Source organism: Lycorma delicatula, chromosome 10 (assembly GCF_047948215.1).
Source record: "Lycorma delicatula isolate Av1 chromosome 10, ASM4794821v1, whole genome shotgun sequence".
In the NCBI taxonomy this organism is placed as follows: Eukaryota; Metazoa; Arthropoda; class Insecta; order Hemiptera; family Fulgoridae; genus Lycorma; species Lycorma delicatula.
In genome coordinates this window covers 107,226,143-107,242,676 of record NC_134464.1, presented here as the reverse complement: position 1 = coordinate 107,242,676, position 16,534 = coordinate 107,226,143, and the positions used below count along the sequence as shown (strand labels likewise).

The 16,534-nt window shown below is 30.2% G+C and overlaps 1 protein-coding gene across 1 annotated transcript in view; it reads left to right on the top strand.

The window, feature by feature from the left end:
- LOC142330937 (E3 ubiquitin-protein ligase HERC2-like) overlaps nucleotides 1-7,197 on the top strand; it is a 34,529-nt gene extending 27,332 nt beyond the window's left edge. The window contains exon 11 of the mRNA XM_075376404.1: nucleotides 6,957-7,197. Within this exon, the coding sequence (XP_075232519.1) occupies nucleotides 6,957-6,995 (39 nt within the window). The 3' untranslated portion in view covers nucleotides 6,996-7,197. The remainder of the gene's footprint in view (nucleotides 1-6,956) is intronic.
- Nucleotides 7,198-16,534: the final 9,337 nt, after the last annotated feature.

Below are 16,534 nucleotides of genomic sequence, written 5' to 3'. Positions count from 1 at the left end.
CACATAGCCCAGTATTCCACAAGAATGCTTACACCAGTTAAGTATGTTGATTTGCCCACCTTAAAATAACCATCTACGGTGGCAATAACTTGATTATTGGTTGAAAATTTCTTACCTTCAAGCCATTTTTTTTAGGTTAGGAAACAAGTGATAGTCACTAGGAGCCAGAGATAAGTTTGGAGGGTGTTGGAGCAATTCAAACTATAATTTATTGATTTTTGCCATTGCAATGACTGAAGTGTGAGCGGAAGTTAAAGTATATTTCAACTTCCTGTTATGCATTTGCTGCTGTATCAATCTTCCAGTTAAATATAATTATTTTAACAACATTGCTTATGTTACTTATTTAAATATACCCTTTATTTATATTAATACCAAAACTTAATAAACAAAGAAAGTAATCTGTTACCAGAAGATTGTCTGGTATCTTCATAATATTAATTAGACCTATTACATTTGCCCAAACCAAATAACTCAATTCTGTACATTGAATTATCAACCATATCACTGATTTTACAGCATTCAAAATGCTCACACCAAACCTTTCATAATTCCACTTGAATTGACTACCTCTTCACTTGATGTAAGGATACAAACAGCACCGGAAAATAATTGGTGGTCAGTACAATTGTTAGAAAATCCAGTATAAGAATTTTAATTGCCACCAATAAAAAATTAAGGATAAATAATATTTACTTTCATTAATATTGATAAAAACTACATATTCTTGCCTGTTCACCTTACCTTTTTATTCTCTGCTGCTTCGACCTCTTTTTTTTAATTGGGTTTATAACCAATTAGGTACTAAATGGCAACAAATCTACATCAGCCTTATTTATGGCCCTTAGATGATAAATTATTATTAAATCATCTATCTATTAGTTTTAACTTTTCTAAACCTGAGATCAAAGTAAAACAGCCAGAGCTTCAGGTTTTCTTCATAAATTCTACCATTTTTTGATCAAACTAATATCAAGCAACATACTTATTGAAGCTGTTTTATCTCATACAATAGCCTTAAATTATAAAGAGGTATAAACTCAGAAATAAATATAGGTTTATCTTCTACTATAAATTTAAAATCAGTCGTTAAAATTTGACCCTCAGTTTTTTTTTTCTAAATATTAAAAAACTTAACTATTAATGATTGACATCAAGTTAATTTACTCTTATTGTATAATATTATTAATTATATTTTGAATGTTACTAAAGAGTACAAACCCTTAAGTATTTTCTTTATTTTACTTCAAACATTAGCCTGTTTGAATATAGGTGATTAATAAATGCATAAATTTTAATATCAAAACTTGTAGAGAATTTAATTCTGAGAAAATTTATGTAATGAAGTCTATTAAACAAAACAAAATCAACTTTTATTATTAAAAACGAAACTTAACTGAAAACGTTATGAATTTGTAAAATTTAAACAACTACTTTTAGTACAATAAATTTAGAAGTTTGAAAATTTTAAATATTTTTCATTTACTTTTTAAAAAAATTATATTCACTATGGTTTACTCTATATTAATTTACAATAAGTGTTTGATAATTCCATCGTTCCAATCAGTCACGAAATAAAAACCCGTGCAAAAATTGGATGAACCTTTGCGCATATGTGTTGCGCAGCGTCTCTAGTATGGCCTTCAATCATGCTGATCACTTCGTTTAGTTCTGAACACGCACGAGGGCTATTTTTATTTTCAAGGTCCGATCAGTCGCGAAATAAAAACCCGTGCAAAAATCGGATGAACCTTTGCGCATATGTGTTGCGCATCGTCTCTAGTGTGGCCTTCAATCATGCTGCATCACTTCGTTTAGTTCTGAACACGCAGCTAGCACGTAAACATGTCTGCAACAATAGCATCTCCCGCCAAGTGTGAAGTGCGTGTGGTAATTCAGGCTGAGGGGTGTAATGCAGCTGAAATTCATCGACGAATAAGTAATGTGTACGGCGAAACTTCAATTAGTGACAGCGAAGTGCGACAATGGTGCAGGAACTTAAAGCAGGATGTACAGATGTTCATGATGCAGGCGGTCAGGGAAGGAATCGGGTGTCAACCGATGATCTTGTTGAGCAAGTGGATGAGGCAATTCGAGAAAATCGTTGGTTCACAATTTCTGTATTGAGTGATTCGTTTCAAGGTCAGCTCTCTACACTATTGTGAGTGAGAGACTTCAGTACCGCAAACTGTGTGCGAGATGGGTTTCCAAGATGCTGTCCCACTATCACAAAACAATGAGAGTGGACACCTCCCTAACGTTTCTCCAGCACCACCACAATGAAGAAGAAGATTTTTTGAACAAAATTGTCACAGGGGACGAGACATGGGTCCATTTTGAAACTGAAGAAACAAAAAAAATAATCCAAACAGTGGATGCATTCTCATTCTCCCAGTAAACCAAAGAAGTTCAAGCGAACCTTCTCCAACAGAAAATGTATGGCTACTGTGTTCTGGGACCGGAATGGAGTTCTCTTGGTGGAATTCATGCAACGTGGCACGACCATCACTACAGCCTCATACTGCGTGACTCTTCAACATCTATGAAGGGCAATTCAGAATAAGCAGAGAGGAATGTTGTCATTAGGCATGACGAGGGTATTGGAAAGTTGATACCACACTACGACAAATGCCTAAATCGGAGTGGCAACTATGTAAGTTCTTGCTACAAAAAAAATTTTTTTTTCACTGAGGTCTTAATTTCATGACCGATCGGACTTGAAAAAAAAATAACCCTTAATAAATGATTTTTTCTTATAAAATGACTTCATTATTGTTTATGTGTAAGGTTGTAGGCTAATTTCACAACCCCCCCTCATATCACTGTGACCCCCTAGGTTGAGAAATGCTGATTTAGAGTCTTACAGCATCCTGACATGTAGAGATACATCTAAACAGTTTTAAATCATTAGCTTGTAATAAAATCTTTGAGTATTTTACACTCAGTAATTTCATTTATGAAATTAGAGAACATTAGTCGAAGGTTAGAACTCTGGAGCATACCTGACTATACTGTAAATTTAATAGAGTATGAACTTCAATACAAGATAAATCGAGTCCTACAGACTAAATATAAGTGGTTAAAATATCAGCTTATAAGAAAACTCAGACTACAGTAAAATTGACGATCTACTTTATCAAACTCTTTTGTGAAATAAGTGTGAATAAAATCGATTTGTGAACATAGTTAAAAAAAATCCAAAACATATTCAGAAAAGTTTATTTATGTTTGACATTTTAGAATGACCCAAAAACAAACCATATTGATGAATTGAAGTTTTATTTTTTGTATGGAAGAATATGAGCCTGTACAAAGTTATTCAAAAATTTTTTATGGGTGTAGAAAGAATGGAAACTCGATAATAATTCTTGATATCTTGTATATCACCCTTCTTGAATATCAGAATAATTTTTGCAATTTTCCATTGTACAGGAAAAATATCAGAACAAAGTTATGAATTACACAAACACATTAGTGATTTATAAAGATATTTGTATGCTTTAAATGTCTTGGACAGAATCAAGTCAAAGCCAACAAATCTTTGATACCAACTTATAGTCACTTTCCACTGGATGTTCTGTGACAAATGGAATTATCAGAAAAGAAGGTAATCAAGATAAAGCCTACAATAATGGCTTAGAAGGTACTGGTTAACTCCTCTACAATACTCTGCAAAAGTATTGGCATTATATTAACTCTCATTACACCAATCATTCAATAACCTTACTGCAAAATCAATAGTATAGTCCTTTTATATTTTAAAAATCAAAAGTTTTCTGATATATCAAGGGAAATTAAGTTTTAAATGTTATTTACATACAAATGTTACTTGTTAATCTGAATTTTTAATACTTTCTGAGGAAATGAAATTACTGAGTGTGTAAAATACTCAAAACATTTTATTATAAGCTGATTTTTTTACATAAAAATGGCTTTTAAGTAAAATGTGTTGGCCTACTTTTTAAATGTTATTTGAAATTTATATTTTTTTCTGATAATAATAGTTCAGGTGAAACAGATTTAATTTGAAATCAAAATTTTCTTTTGGGTATAAACCAGTTTATTATTAAATAAAAAAATTCATAAAAATAGGACAATTTGATGAAAACCAATAAAAAGTTATACAATTTGCTTTAGCAAAATTGATATTAGTTTAAGAGAAATGAGCATCATGAGAACCAGAATAGCGTTTTATATTAATGATACAAAGAACAGAATGATGAACAACTATATAGACAAATTTTGACATATTATATCAATGTTACCAATTACCAAATCTAAGGTCTTATTATGAGTAGTATTTCTAATACCATATAATAATTTTAGAAATACTAACATTATTGTGATCTAAAATCTTCTACATGTTGTGATCTAAAACCACAACAGTTAAAAAAATGCAGCAAAGCTCTACAGGAAACATCACTTTAAAAGAGATCATCAACTGAACCAAAAATATACAAATTAAGATCATTTGTTATTATTAAATCTCCTTTACAGTTAGATGAATTGTAGAAATCTTCAAAATCACTGTAAAAGCATACAGGTATTCACCAAGCAGTGATTCAGCAAAATTGATACAACTAAAAAAGTTGACAGTCAGAGATATTTAAACCACATAAGTTTTCCCTATCAGCTCTAACTGATAGCAACTTTTGGAATAAAACTGTTATAAGCAGTTAAAATTGCTATTACTTCATCCATTTTTAATTTCTAAGCATACAATACTTCCTAAATACATTAAATTTATAACCCAGGAACAATTCAGATTTCGTAGCCTTATCAATAAGCCATATCTCAGTGGTACAAATAGTATCATTAACCAAAGATAAAATAATCATAGAGAACACTTCTGTCATCATCCTTGGACTTCTAATACTTTGATAGCAAATTAAAAATTTCCTCAAACAAATAAAAAATAATGAATTGCAGAAGGAAAAAATGAATGAAATAAAAGAAATTTAAGCAAAGAAGGTCCATCTCACTAAATCCCACACAACTCACAATACAAGCATTGAAAATAATTTGTAAAAGTGAAGTCATTGTTTTTTTAAATTGAAAGAATTATATTTAAATTTTCATTAGTCAGAAATAATTGTTACAAACTTAAGTTACTGTAGGAGTTGAGGTATTTGAATGTTGTATTTTTTTATGTTTTGAATTGTGAAGACTTGGTCATTATTACAATGTATTACCCCTTTTGTGATAATAAAATAGAATTTTAGTTTTATAGACATTCATCATAAATAAAACTTTTTTTTTCTTTTTTTTTAACCTCTGGGACCACTGTTATGTATTGCTTCAGAGGATGAAATGAATGACAAGTAGCATATGAAAATGCTATGCCTGGTCAGGATTCAAATCCAGGGCCTCCAGATGAAAGGCCAAGATGCTACCACTCGTGCCACAGAGGCCAACCATAAATAAAACTTGGATTTATATAAATATATATAATTTTTTTTTTTTTTGTTCAATTACAGATAAGTCAATCTATACTTATATATTTATAGAAATTTAGAATCATATTTTTCTTAATTGAAGGTAATTTTTCTTTAGAAAGTACATAATTGTGGTGCAATTGCCATGAATTATTTCACTAAACTCGAAGCGTTTTCTTTGGATTGTTCTGTGTAAACAGAGTAGAACTTACAGGTAGTACTCCTTATTGACTGTTCAACCTGCTGGCAAGAACTCATGGTACACTAAGCCACTGAAATTAAACAACACATTGATCAGAACTTCACTTTGATCGAACTTGATAAGCTTTTTTCAGTCTTGGCTTTTCAGGAAGCTTTCATTGGGATGATTGGGCCTTAGTTTTGAGATCATACCCATACACCCAGATTTCATCTCCAGTTATGACCTGTTTGAGCAGTTTTGGAATGTTGTTCACTTCATTCAGCAGCTTCTGAATACTGTTCATTTGGCACTGCTTTTGGTCGAAATTCAACAATTTTGGAACAAATTTTGCTGCCACATGTTTCAAGCCCAAAACATCTGAAAAAATTGCTTGAACAAATGAGCAAAAAAAAAAATGGCACATATTAGCCAAGTGATGTGACGATATCAGCAGTCTCTCTGATAGTGATTCAGTGATTGTCCATAATCATTTTCTTCACTTTTTTGACATGTCATCGATTGTTATTGTGCTGGGATCTCCAGGGTACTCTTCATTCTCAACGTCTTCACAGCCCTCTTGAAAACGTTTGTTTTTTTTTCATACAAGAATCACCAATAGTAACATTCAACACTTCTAATGTAGTGCTGCACTTTATTGCATTCTTAATCCAAATTCTTTGTCCCATTTTTTCATATTAAAAACTCGCCAACAATACCAAAATACATGTAACATTTCTGATGACCAACAATAAACTAAGCATCCATTATTGCTACCAATATAAATATATGTTAGGGACAAGTGTAAAAACACAAAAAAACAATTGTGACAATTGCACTTGTACTGCCTGGAAAATTAAAAAATTCGCATATTTTTTTATCAAACCTTGTACATAATTTTGTATTAAAAAAACAAAATTATTTTTGAAGTTATGTATTGATACAAAACAGTGTTTACCATAATAAGAATGCGCAATATGGTTTTTAATGAAAAAAGAAGTCCTTTTTATCATAAAATTTAACCTGTTTGTGAGACAAGTGTACATTGTTTACCAACTTTTCTGTAATGTTTCGTATATTTTTTTTTACCAGATTTATACACTGTTAACATTTACTTTTGTCATAGGGGTTCAGTGTACGACAGTCTCAAAAATATTGCAGTAAGCTGGGAAAATTAGTGCTGTGAATTAGTCTAAACTAACATTTTTTAAATCTGCTATCATGGCAGTCCAGCTTCCAATTGGTTGCAGGAGTCAAACTTGGATTGAGTATAAGGAATATTACCAATTATGAAGTATTATCCTTCAATACTGAATTTATTATTTTTTCTTTCTGTATTTCAGGTAACCAACAACATAAAAGAAGTTTCAATTCAATTTTGAAAATGTTCCACGAAATTTCAATTTCCTGAGGATTATAGTTTGAACATTATTTGTAGATATTTTTTATTATTATTATTATTAGTAAAATAAGGTTTACTTCTGTATTTAATTATATAATTTGTATAGTTTAAATTAATGGCATTTTAAAGAAATATTTTTATTTTAAACTAATTTTTTAATTAATCAGAGCAAATAGAATTACTAGACCGACTTTTTACTTCATTTTTACAATTTTCATTTTTTTATTCTTAAAATAAGACTTCTATTGTATATTTTATAATTTAAAATATTTATTTGTAATGTCTAAATATTAATAAATGTACTCATTAAATATGTTTGGTTTTAACATTTGGGGATCATGGGTCAAGCAGTTTTTAATGATCTTTTGTGCTGCTTTGAGTGGCAAAAGGTAGCAAATGCAATACAATAGGAATTATTATAGTAGATTCACAAATGTGATAGTATTTATAGATTAAATTTTATACTGTTTTACCTGTATCATTGATAATGATTTTTAATATTATTGGAAAGATTATTTTTAATATTATTATCAGCCTGAAGAATACTGAAATCACAATAGCAGTGAGGATGAACATCTGTGCTCTTTTGATATGTTTACATACTTGGGCTTCAGTTTGTTCTATATGAGCTATTAAATTATAATTTATTAATTTTTTAATAATCAAACTATTTATATAAATAAATAAGGCATAACTCACTCATTGGTTTTTACAGCAAGACCTTTCAGAAAATTCTTTCAAAGTAATTTTTATAAATCAAATATATTACACCACTGATTGGAAGAATACCAAAATTTTAATTTGTAATAATCGAATTTGCAACTAAGAAGGAACACTTAACAAAAATCAGCAGTTACAAAAAGCCCTTTCACCCCTTGAAATTTCTTGGTAATTTCTTTTTTAAACTGACATTATTGAATGACTGGCAAATTAACTTTTAAAAATTTGTATGTGATAAAATTTAAAATCATTGAATAGTTTAAAAGTTATATCATTTTTAATTATTGATTAGAGATACTACCACTTGGGCATGGAGATGTTTTATATTATATTTTTAAGCTGTATACAAATTTAATCTGTTAATTATATATATATTTCTATATTACATTTTTTATATGGTTTTATATTACAGTTTTATACAGGTATCACAGAAAATTTTGTGATACAATTTATTTATATATATATACACATACATACACGTTTTTGTATAAACAAATTTTCTGGGAACTTTCATAACCTATTCTAATCATAAAAATAATGGAAAAAACTGATATATAAAGATATGTCCTAAAATGCTTCATTTGGGAGTAACAGCTAGTAAAAGAGTTCGCTTTCATTTCAGCTACCCTGGTGAAATATGGTCTTATTGAAATTTTTAGGACATTAACTTAGCAGCAGAATTAGTAATGTCTTAAGGTTTTTGACGTGAAAAATTGAATAAAATAGGTCCCAGAAACGTATCTGGTAGTTTTTAATAAATCTGGGGTGAAAACTAATAAATTTGAGTAAAAATCCTTGTTTTTTATGCTGACGTACAATAAATTGTTAAATGAGTAATACACATAAAATTTTTAAACAAAACTTGTAGAGAATTTAATTTTGAACAGATGGTTTAAGGTAGATGAATAACACAAAGAAAGAAAAATAATAAATTTATTTTAAATTTAAATTTATCTCACAAGTTACCCGTTTCATTTAAAATGTAGAAATCTTAATTTTTTGATAGCCCTTTACTCTTTAGTATGTCTTGAAAAAAAAATTAACCAGAAACTTTCATGCCCTTACTAGAAAATTACAACTTCGTTTTTTTAGAATTATGGCTATATTATCACCACTTAAGGATAATTTTCTTTTAAATTAATTTTACACAAAAAAATAAAAAAATGTTGTTACAATTTCTAATTTTTAATCTCACAACATACTCTTTTAATAATATTCATTGAATTGCCTTCCTCAAATGGGGAGCTCTTAAATTAAAAGGAAAACCAAAAATTAATTTTTTTAATTTAAAATCAATTTTAGTGATATTTTATATTTAATCATTAAAAAAAAACCTGGTGCCCCTAAATTTTCAAAAAGTTGAAAACATATTTTTTTTGAAATTGTGATGCTAATTAATATAGTAATATTAAAAATTTTGGTTATTTATCTGTTTTGTTGAGTATTTTGGCTTCAAAAATTGAAAGCTTTAAATAAATTCAAAGAAGTAATTTTATGTTTAACAAGTATAGAAATAATCATTTTTTTCTATTTATTTAACTACATATCTTAAAATTAGAAATAAATATTTTTAGAAAAAATTTTGGTTATTCATTTTCAATAAAAAGAAATTATTTTATCGTAAAGATACAAATAGAGCTTTAAATTACTAAATTAGAAAAATTTTCTAACATAGCAGACATTTTTTAAAATAATTTTCATTTCTTTCAAATGCTATGGAATCGTAGTTTAAATTTTTCCTTACTTCCAAATAAAATGTTTCAATTATATTTTTAAGAGTCCCACTTTATTATTCTCATTTTGAAGATAAATGATCAACCAGAAGATACATTTCAGCAGAAAATAAAATATTATTTTATTGGTATGTGTATTGCTTGCAATATAAACAGCTGCGTAAAATCAGCTATTGACAAATGATCATTATTCTTAATTGCATAATTCCAAAATCTTCAAAGGATTTAGACTGAATTTTCCTATAGCATAGTTGAAAAGATAAAAAAATCAAAAGTATGTTTTATGGTCATTAATTATTGTATTTTTTTTTCAAGAAAAAACTTTTCAGTGGCTTTATATAATTAAAAAGATTTTCTGGATGCAGAGTTCGTTAATTGTATAAAGCAGTACCAGCATTTCACCTGAATAACAGAAAGGTTTATCGTTCAGAGGTTTTGGCTAGGCTTAATGTGAGCCAACATTAATTTATTGTCACTTTGCTAAACTGGATATTTTGATTTGTCTGCAAGAAATGAGTTTCCCTAATAGTGATCAATAATTTCATTTTTATACTTGTGTCTTTTTCAAAGAAAATAATCTCATAACTTTTGGAATAAATGGATGCCATTAGTAAACACCCATATACAACTATCACACCTTATTAGTTAAAACGACAGCTATAAAATACAAAATTCTTCTTCTACTGTTACCTAATGTTAATCGAATGGTTTTGTTTGATTGGCTTCCATCTGATGTAATAGCAATAATTTTTGCATTATTTTCAAGATGTAAAATGATGTATTATATTTTACTTACCAACATTTGTGAAGCATTGAACAAACCATACATAGCTTATTCCTTGTATCAACATTTTTAGAAAAGAAATGAACAAAATTCTAATGTATAGTTTGCTACTTTAGACTTTTCTGCGATATATTCATCATAGTTGACAAATATTTAATTGCAGGTACTCAAAGATGTTCTTCATTCATTTCTTCAAACAACATTCCCAATAATTTAATTTTTGGGCTTTGAGGTTATCTGCAATTGCTTCTTCATTAATACCAAAATTACACTTCTGCCCTTTTTGAAAGGCTCTGAAAGTGCACTTTAGAATACAAAGGAAGAACAATGTTTAAACAGTGCTTTGTATCCTTCAAGATTTAATTTTAATACCAGAATAAAACTCACATCATCACAATCCACTACAGCAAACTTACTGAAAAATGTGTAAAAAGGTTTTAGTAATGCAAGATGATTTGAGTTAATACATTTTGTTTTTAAATGTTCTCTTTTTAATGTTTATAATTCCTTGCTTTTCAAACAAGTTTCATTATAGTTTTCATGACTGCTTCAAAATAAAATTTTCCAGTTTGAAAATGGTCAATTATATTATCTATAAAGCTGTATTTAAAAACACATTTGATCACAATTTCAAACGGCCTGTACAAAATTTGAATTTTTTGCAACTTCCTCTTTCATTTAATATTAGAACGATAGGGAAAATGATCAATACTTATTAGTTGAAGACACCATTTCGTTTCGTTACGGGTATCAACAAATTTTTGTCATTATAATAAAATTATCTATTTCTTAATACTCATTCATTAAAATTATATAAATCAAAATTGTCTGTTTTTATAGTTTGACTAGATTCTTACAAAATTTTTGTTGGAGACAGTTATTCTATCTCATGGTATTGCTTTAAGAGGAAGTTCTGCAGAAAGTAAAAGTGTTTGAAAGTCAGAAAAAGTAAAGGGACATTCTTATTTGCCTCACAGTAGTTACTGGTCTGCTATAATTCATACCTCGTAACATCTGTTCACCAGAAGCAAAATTGTTTCATTATTAGCTGTTTGTGGTTGTATTTAAAAGTCAATTTAAAATGATCGTTCTATTAAATTGCATAAAGGATAAAATGCAAGCAATGATAAATTTTCTCAATATCAAAAGTATACGAAATCAATATTATTTACAAAATGCAGCAAAAATACTGAAAGAGTTGTTCGAGTGAATACAAGAACTACAAAAAAACTTATCGCTTTAAAAAAGGTAAGTTTTTTGTCTGTAATGAATAATGGAAAGTGTGCACATTCCACTTCATCTCTGAAGCACCTAATAACCACTGATGAACACAGTACCATAACTGAACCTGAGAGCAACAGATAAGTTCAGTCTAGACACACTCACCTCTGATAAAAAAGATTCAAAATCACACCTGCAAGAAAGTAGATAATATTCTGGGATACATAAGGACCAGTTTCTATTCACCTGACTTTCTTTGAATACTGAGAATAATAAGAATCAAGGGAAAAATTAAATCGTAAAAGCACGGTAAGCTTTCAAAAGGTATGATTTTGCTTCAGGATAACAACTGGCCTCATTGATATCGATTTTGAGCTGCTGGACCAACCACCATATAATCTTGACTTACTCCAAGCAATTTTTTTTTTTGCTCACTGAAAGAAGAGCTATGAGGAAGTTTTCTTCATTCTGGTGATATTATGTAAATAACACAAAATTGCCTAAATTAGATAAAAAAGCTTTTTTCTATAAGGTGGTCAAAAAGCTTGTTAAAAATTGGAACAAGTGAAATTGTAAACAGAAGTAGGGGCAAAATATTTAATTTATGTAAATAAAAACAATGGGTTTTAAATCTAACTTTCCTTCTTGACGTATTCTTATACAATATATAATTTGTAATAAAATTATTAAAACTGCAGTTTTTATTTTTATCAAGTTTTTCATGATATTTTTGTCTCAATGCATTATGATTTTAATAGTTTATTGTGCAAGACATAAATAAATAAGGAGAAAATACAGATTGTTAATCATGAAGTTCTTATTTTAAGAAATAATGTCATTTCAAAACAGGCTCTATGCTCAGTTACAAGTTAGCAATATATCTTCATGTTGAGTGAATCAGTTTTGAACAGTGCATGGTCATTCAAATATGATTAAAGGACTTAAGAAGATAAGCTATCTTATAACAAGACAAAGCTAAGATGACAATGGTACCTAGTAGTATACATGTATTTCACTGAATTTTTTTACAAAAATCTTAATTTTTTGTTTCAATTTATTCAGTGTTGGTGTTGTACATAATTATGTTATCAGTAAAGCCAAAGTATATAAATAAAAAAATTAAATTACAGATTTTAGTGAGAAAAAGATTATACAAAAAAAATTTAAAACAATAAATTATTAGAAATAATTGCTACATTTCTAAATATGTTTTGCTAGTGAAAGATCTCTTAATTTTCCACAGATTAAAAAATATTTTTTTTTTTTACCACCAGAGGATTCATCTGCCAGCTCCGTATTTTCAGGTAATTAGGAACAATTTTTTAAAATAAAAAGTTATTCAGATGACGTTTTTGTCATCATTACTTAATATTGGATTGTCAAAGTATGATACTAAAATATCCTGATGTACAGTGTTTATTATTGAATGAAAATCAAGAAAGTTAACTGAAAACAGCATAAAACAAGTAATACATATATGGCAATCCAGAGAGCTTTAGCTCTTGCAAGGTATACTAGGCCAGCCAATCTATGAGCTTGTGACACCACAAGCAGACTGCATATATTATACTCTGCCTGAAAACATCAACTCCGCGTATAAAATAAAAATATTACTTATTATCATATTGTACATGGTAATAACTATCATATTTACATTTACTAATTATAAATAATACGTAATTAATTCTTTTATAGCTTTTATTTGTACTAAATTATTAATATTTAATAATAAACAAAAGCTTACTTGAATTTTCTTCATGCATCTAATTCAAACGTCCAGCAAGTTCTTCATCCTCGCTATACAAATCACTATTACTGTCATTTTCACTATCTAAGTCTACACAAATAATATAATGTTTTGTCATTTCATCTATCAGTTTTTCATATTTTTTCAAAATTTTTTCTTTTTCACTATAGGGGTTCCAGTCATCTTTATTCGTGAAATTACTTTTCTCTGCAGTTAATTTTTCAACATTTGAGAAGGAAAATGTAGTTATGACTCGCCACATGTCTTTTTACAGCTCACCATACCATCTTGATCAGATTCAAATCAGGATGGTACGGTGGGAGTCTAAGAACATGATGTCCATGGTTTTTAAAAAATTTAAAGTGATATTTTTGTACTTTTGTTTTATGTAACAACTATTTCATATAACTATGGTTTCAGCATTTTTGAACTATACAGTATATGAGTTTTCTCCAGCCAATGGGTGATATCTTTTCTTCTGAAATTAGAATTTGGTACTTTATCAATACTTGTATTGTGATAAGGGGCATTATCAACAACTACTACTGACACTGGTGAAAGATCAGTTTTTTACACCCATTTCATGAATTTGTCTGTATTCACGTTGTCATGGTAGCCGCCACTTTTCAAGATGGCATTTCCAAGTTAGTAATGCATTCGGAATAACTTGTAATTATGCTTACAAACTGATAAACTGTAATTATATAAACATTCTAAACTGTCAATCTCTGAATGTCCTGAGTGAATTGCGAACACACTACAATATTTTAATCAAATAGTACATCATAACCGTAATGTCTGGAGATGACCTGAAATGAATTAAGTAACCCCTGGCTATCGCAAAGGCATCATTATGAATAACAAGCGTAATACCATACCGGGCTTAAAAATGAAGATGAAGAGCAGTCTGTTGTTACCTTCTTCGTGGAGCCAAATATATGATTGTATATTGATATGCCTAACCGCTGGAATGCTAATAATATTCAACCCTTTGAGTAGCACTTTCGTTCTACATCGACACACGAGGTTGTCCGAAAAACGAACGGCATTACTTTCAGAGAAAGCGACTCATATCGGTGCCCATTTTACCTCAAGTCCTTTATTATGTATCACTATAATTAGAAAGATCGAAACTGAGTAATGTAAATTTAAAATTTCATGTATACCTTTCTGTAAACGTAACATTATTTAATTAAAATTATTTTAACTTTAGTTTAACAGAACTAATGATTCCATGCGGTCATTAAAAGCACATATTTAGGATCGATTAATAGAATATAAAAATTTTATTAGAAATATCGACTCGAGGTGATTTCTTTAAAAATTTGAGTTATTCTAAAATTGGCCTAATTACTGTTAATAATTTAATTTATTATAAGTATATAGATATTATTTAAATGCTGTATATACTCGTATATATAAAAATGAATATTTGTTTGTGTTCCTGTACCACTCATACGATTGCGATGAAACTTGAGTTGTGCGCATGCCCGCGAAAATTTCTGAATTAGTTTAGACCTGCTAAGTGGCGCTGGGATCGTGATGTTTAGAAAAAATGTATTTATGGACCGATTTGGCTCATATTCAGGATGTACATTAGTTACGTGAAAAGAAACATTTTTGCAAAAACTATCCCGCTAGCTGGCGCCGGTGTCAAGATATTTACGGAACAAACAAATATACAGACTTTCTTCTTCTACATATATATATATATATAAAAGGCAGCGTTCGTATGTGTTCGCTATAGACTTAAAAACTACTGGACCTATTTTCGCGCGGATTTTTGCAAATGGTCCGCGGAGAAGGTTTGGAGCTATTGAAATACTCGATCTGACCACGAACTAATTGGAGACAGTCATCGGCGAAAGCCTGGGCCGTGACCCCTTCTGGGAATGTCAAACCCAGAAATCCTTCAAAAACCAGGTTCCAGAGCAGAGGGCCGATTACGGAACCCTGCGGACTTCCTCTGGTGACGGACCTTGTTACAACTAGGTGCGCATCTTTATACAGAGCCGAGCGATTAGATAGTCTCTTACTACGGCCTGCAGGGCTACGGGAAAATTGCGGCGTTCCCTCATAGAGGACAGAACTCCAACACAAGGAACGAAATGCTGCCTCTATGTCAATAAAAATTAAATTGATCGATGACAATGTCGTTAAATTTTCTTCTTTAATTATTATAGTCCCGCTGTTAGTATGTGACGGCACACCTACCGTCCAATATTTATATATATATATTTGAATGTCAGTGTGCGAGTGTATGTGAATAAAAATTTAGACGTACGTCGAGAATGTTCCTGGTCGTCGTGACGTATACACCGGGAGGCGCTACCCGCCACTCCAGGATCCCGACTTGGGTCGTGCACCAGGAGGCGGCGTATGCGCATGTGTTGGCGTGCGTGCGTTGACGGAGTGGCACGGAGATGTTTAGCGTTCGAAGAAGATCTGAAGATCGACCGACCGTCGCGGAGGTACCTCGAGGATGACCCTGGTCGTCGTGGCGTTTGCACCGGGAGGCGACGATTGCGAAATTTTTTTTTAAAGATTCCACCATTTTGTCAACCAGAGTGTTCGATGACTGCGTGTGATTGCGCGCGCACCCTCATCCATTCTGTAAAAGAAAGAAAACCGTTAAATTTTACGCACAAAAACTACCGCACCCAAATAAATGCATATATGTGTTAAACACTCTCCTCACCGTTCACGAGTGTAATTTGATAACAGATGGTGAATCTGACGTCGGATTACACCGCAGTCCTTGGAACCTTCATCCAGTAATGCCGATCGACAAAATTTTATTTCTAAAAAAATAGTCTTACACTACTGTATGGGGTTTAGACTGTTGTTGCATTTCCATACCACCCAAGAGGCAGCAACCGGAACGGCGCGTTGAGATTTTTTTTAGAGTGAAATCTCACCTCAGTAGGCCTACAAAACACTCGTACGAAGAACAAATGATTTAAAATATAAGCTTAAAATTAAGTATTTTAAGATTATTAAATTATTATTTATCGTATACATTTTTTTTACAATCGGAGGTTAATAATTATTATTAATAAATCAATATATTTCAATAAAAAAAAAGGAAGAAAATGAAATCGGATTCGAACCGATGTGCCTTCTTCCTGTAAGATACAAAAATTTCATTGCCTATAACTGTGGAACCGATGAAAATAAGTACCACTTATGATATATCGTTAAAAAGCTCTCGATGAGGGCTTATTTCTGCAGTTAAGAGAAAGTCTAAATGTTTTGGATTTTGGGCTTTTTTGAACATTTTTGATCGAGTCGATCGCAATCAAAAAGAAAGGTGC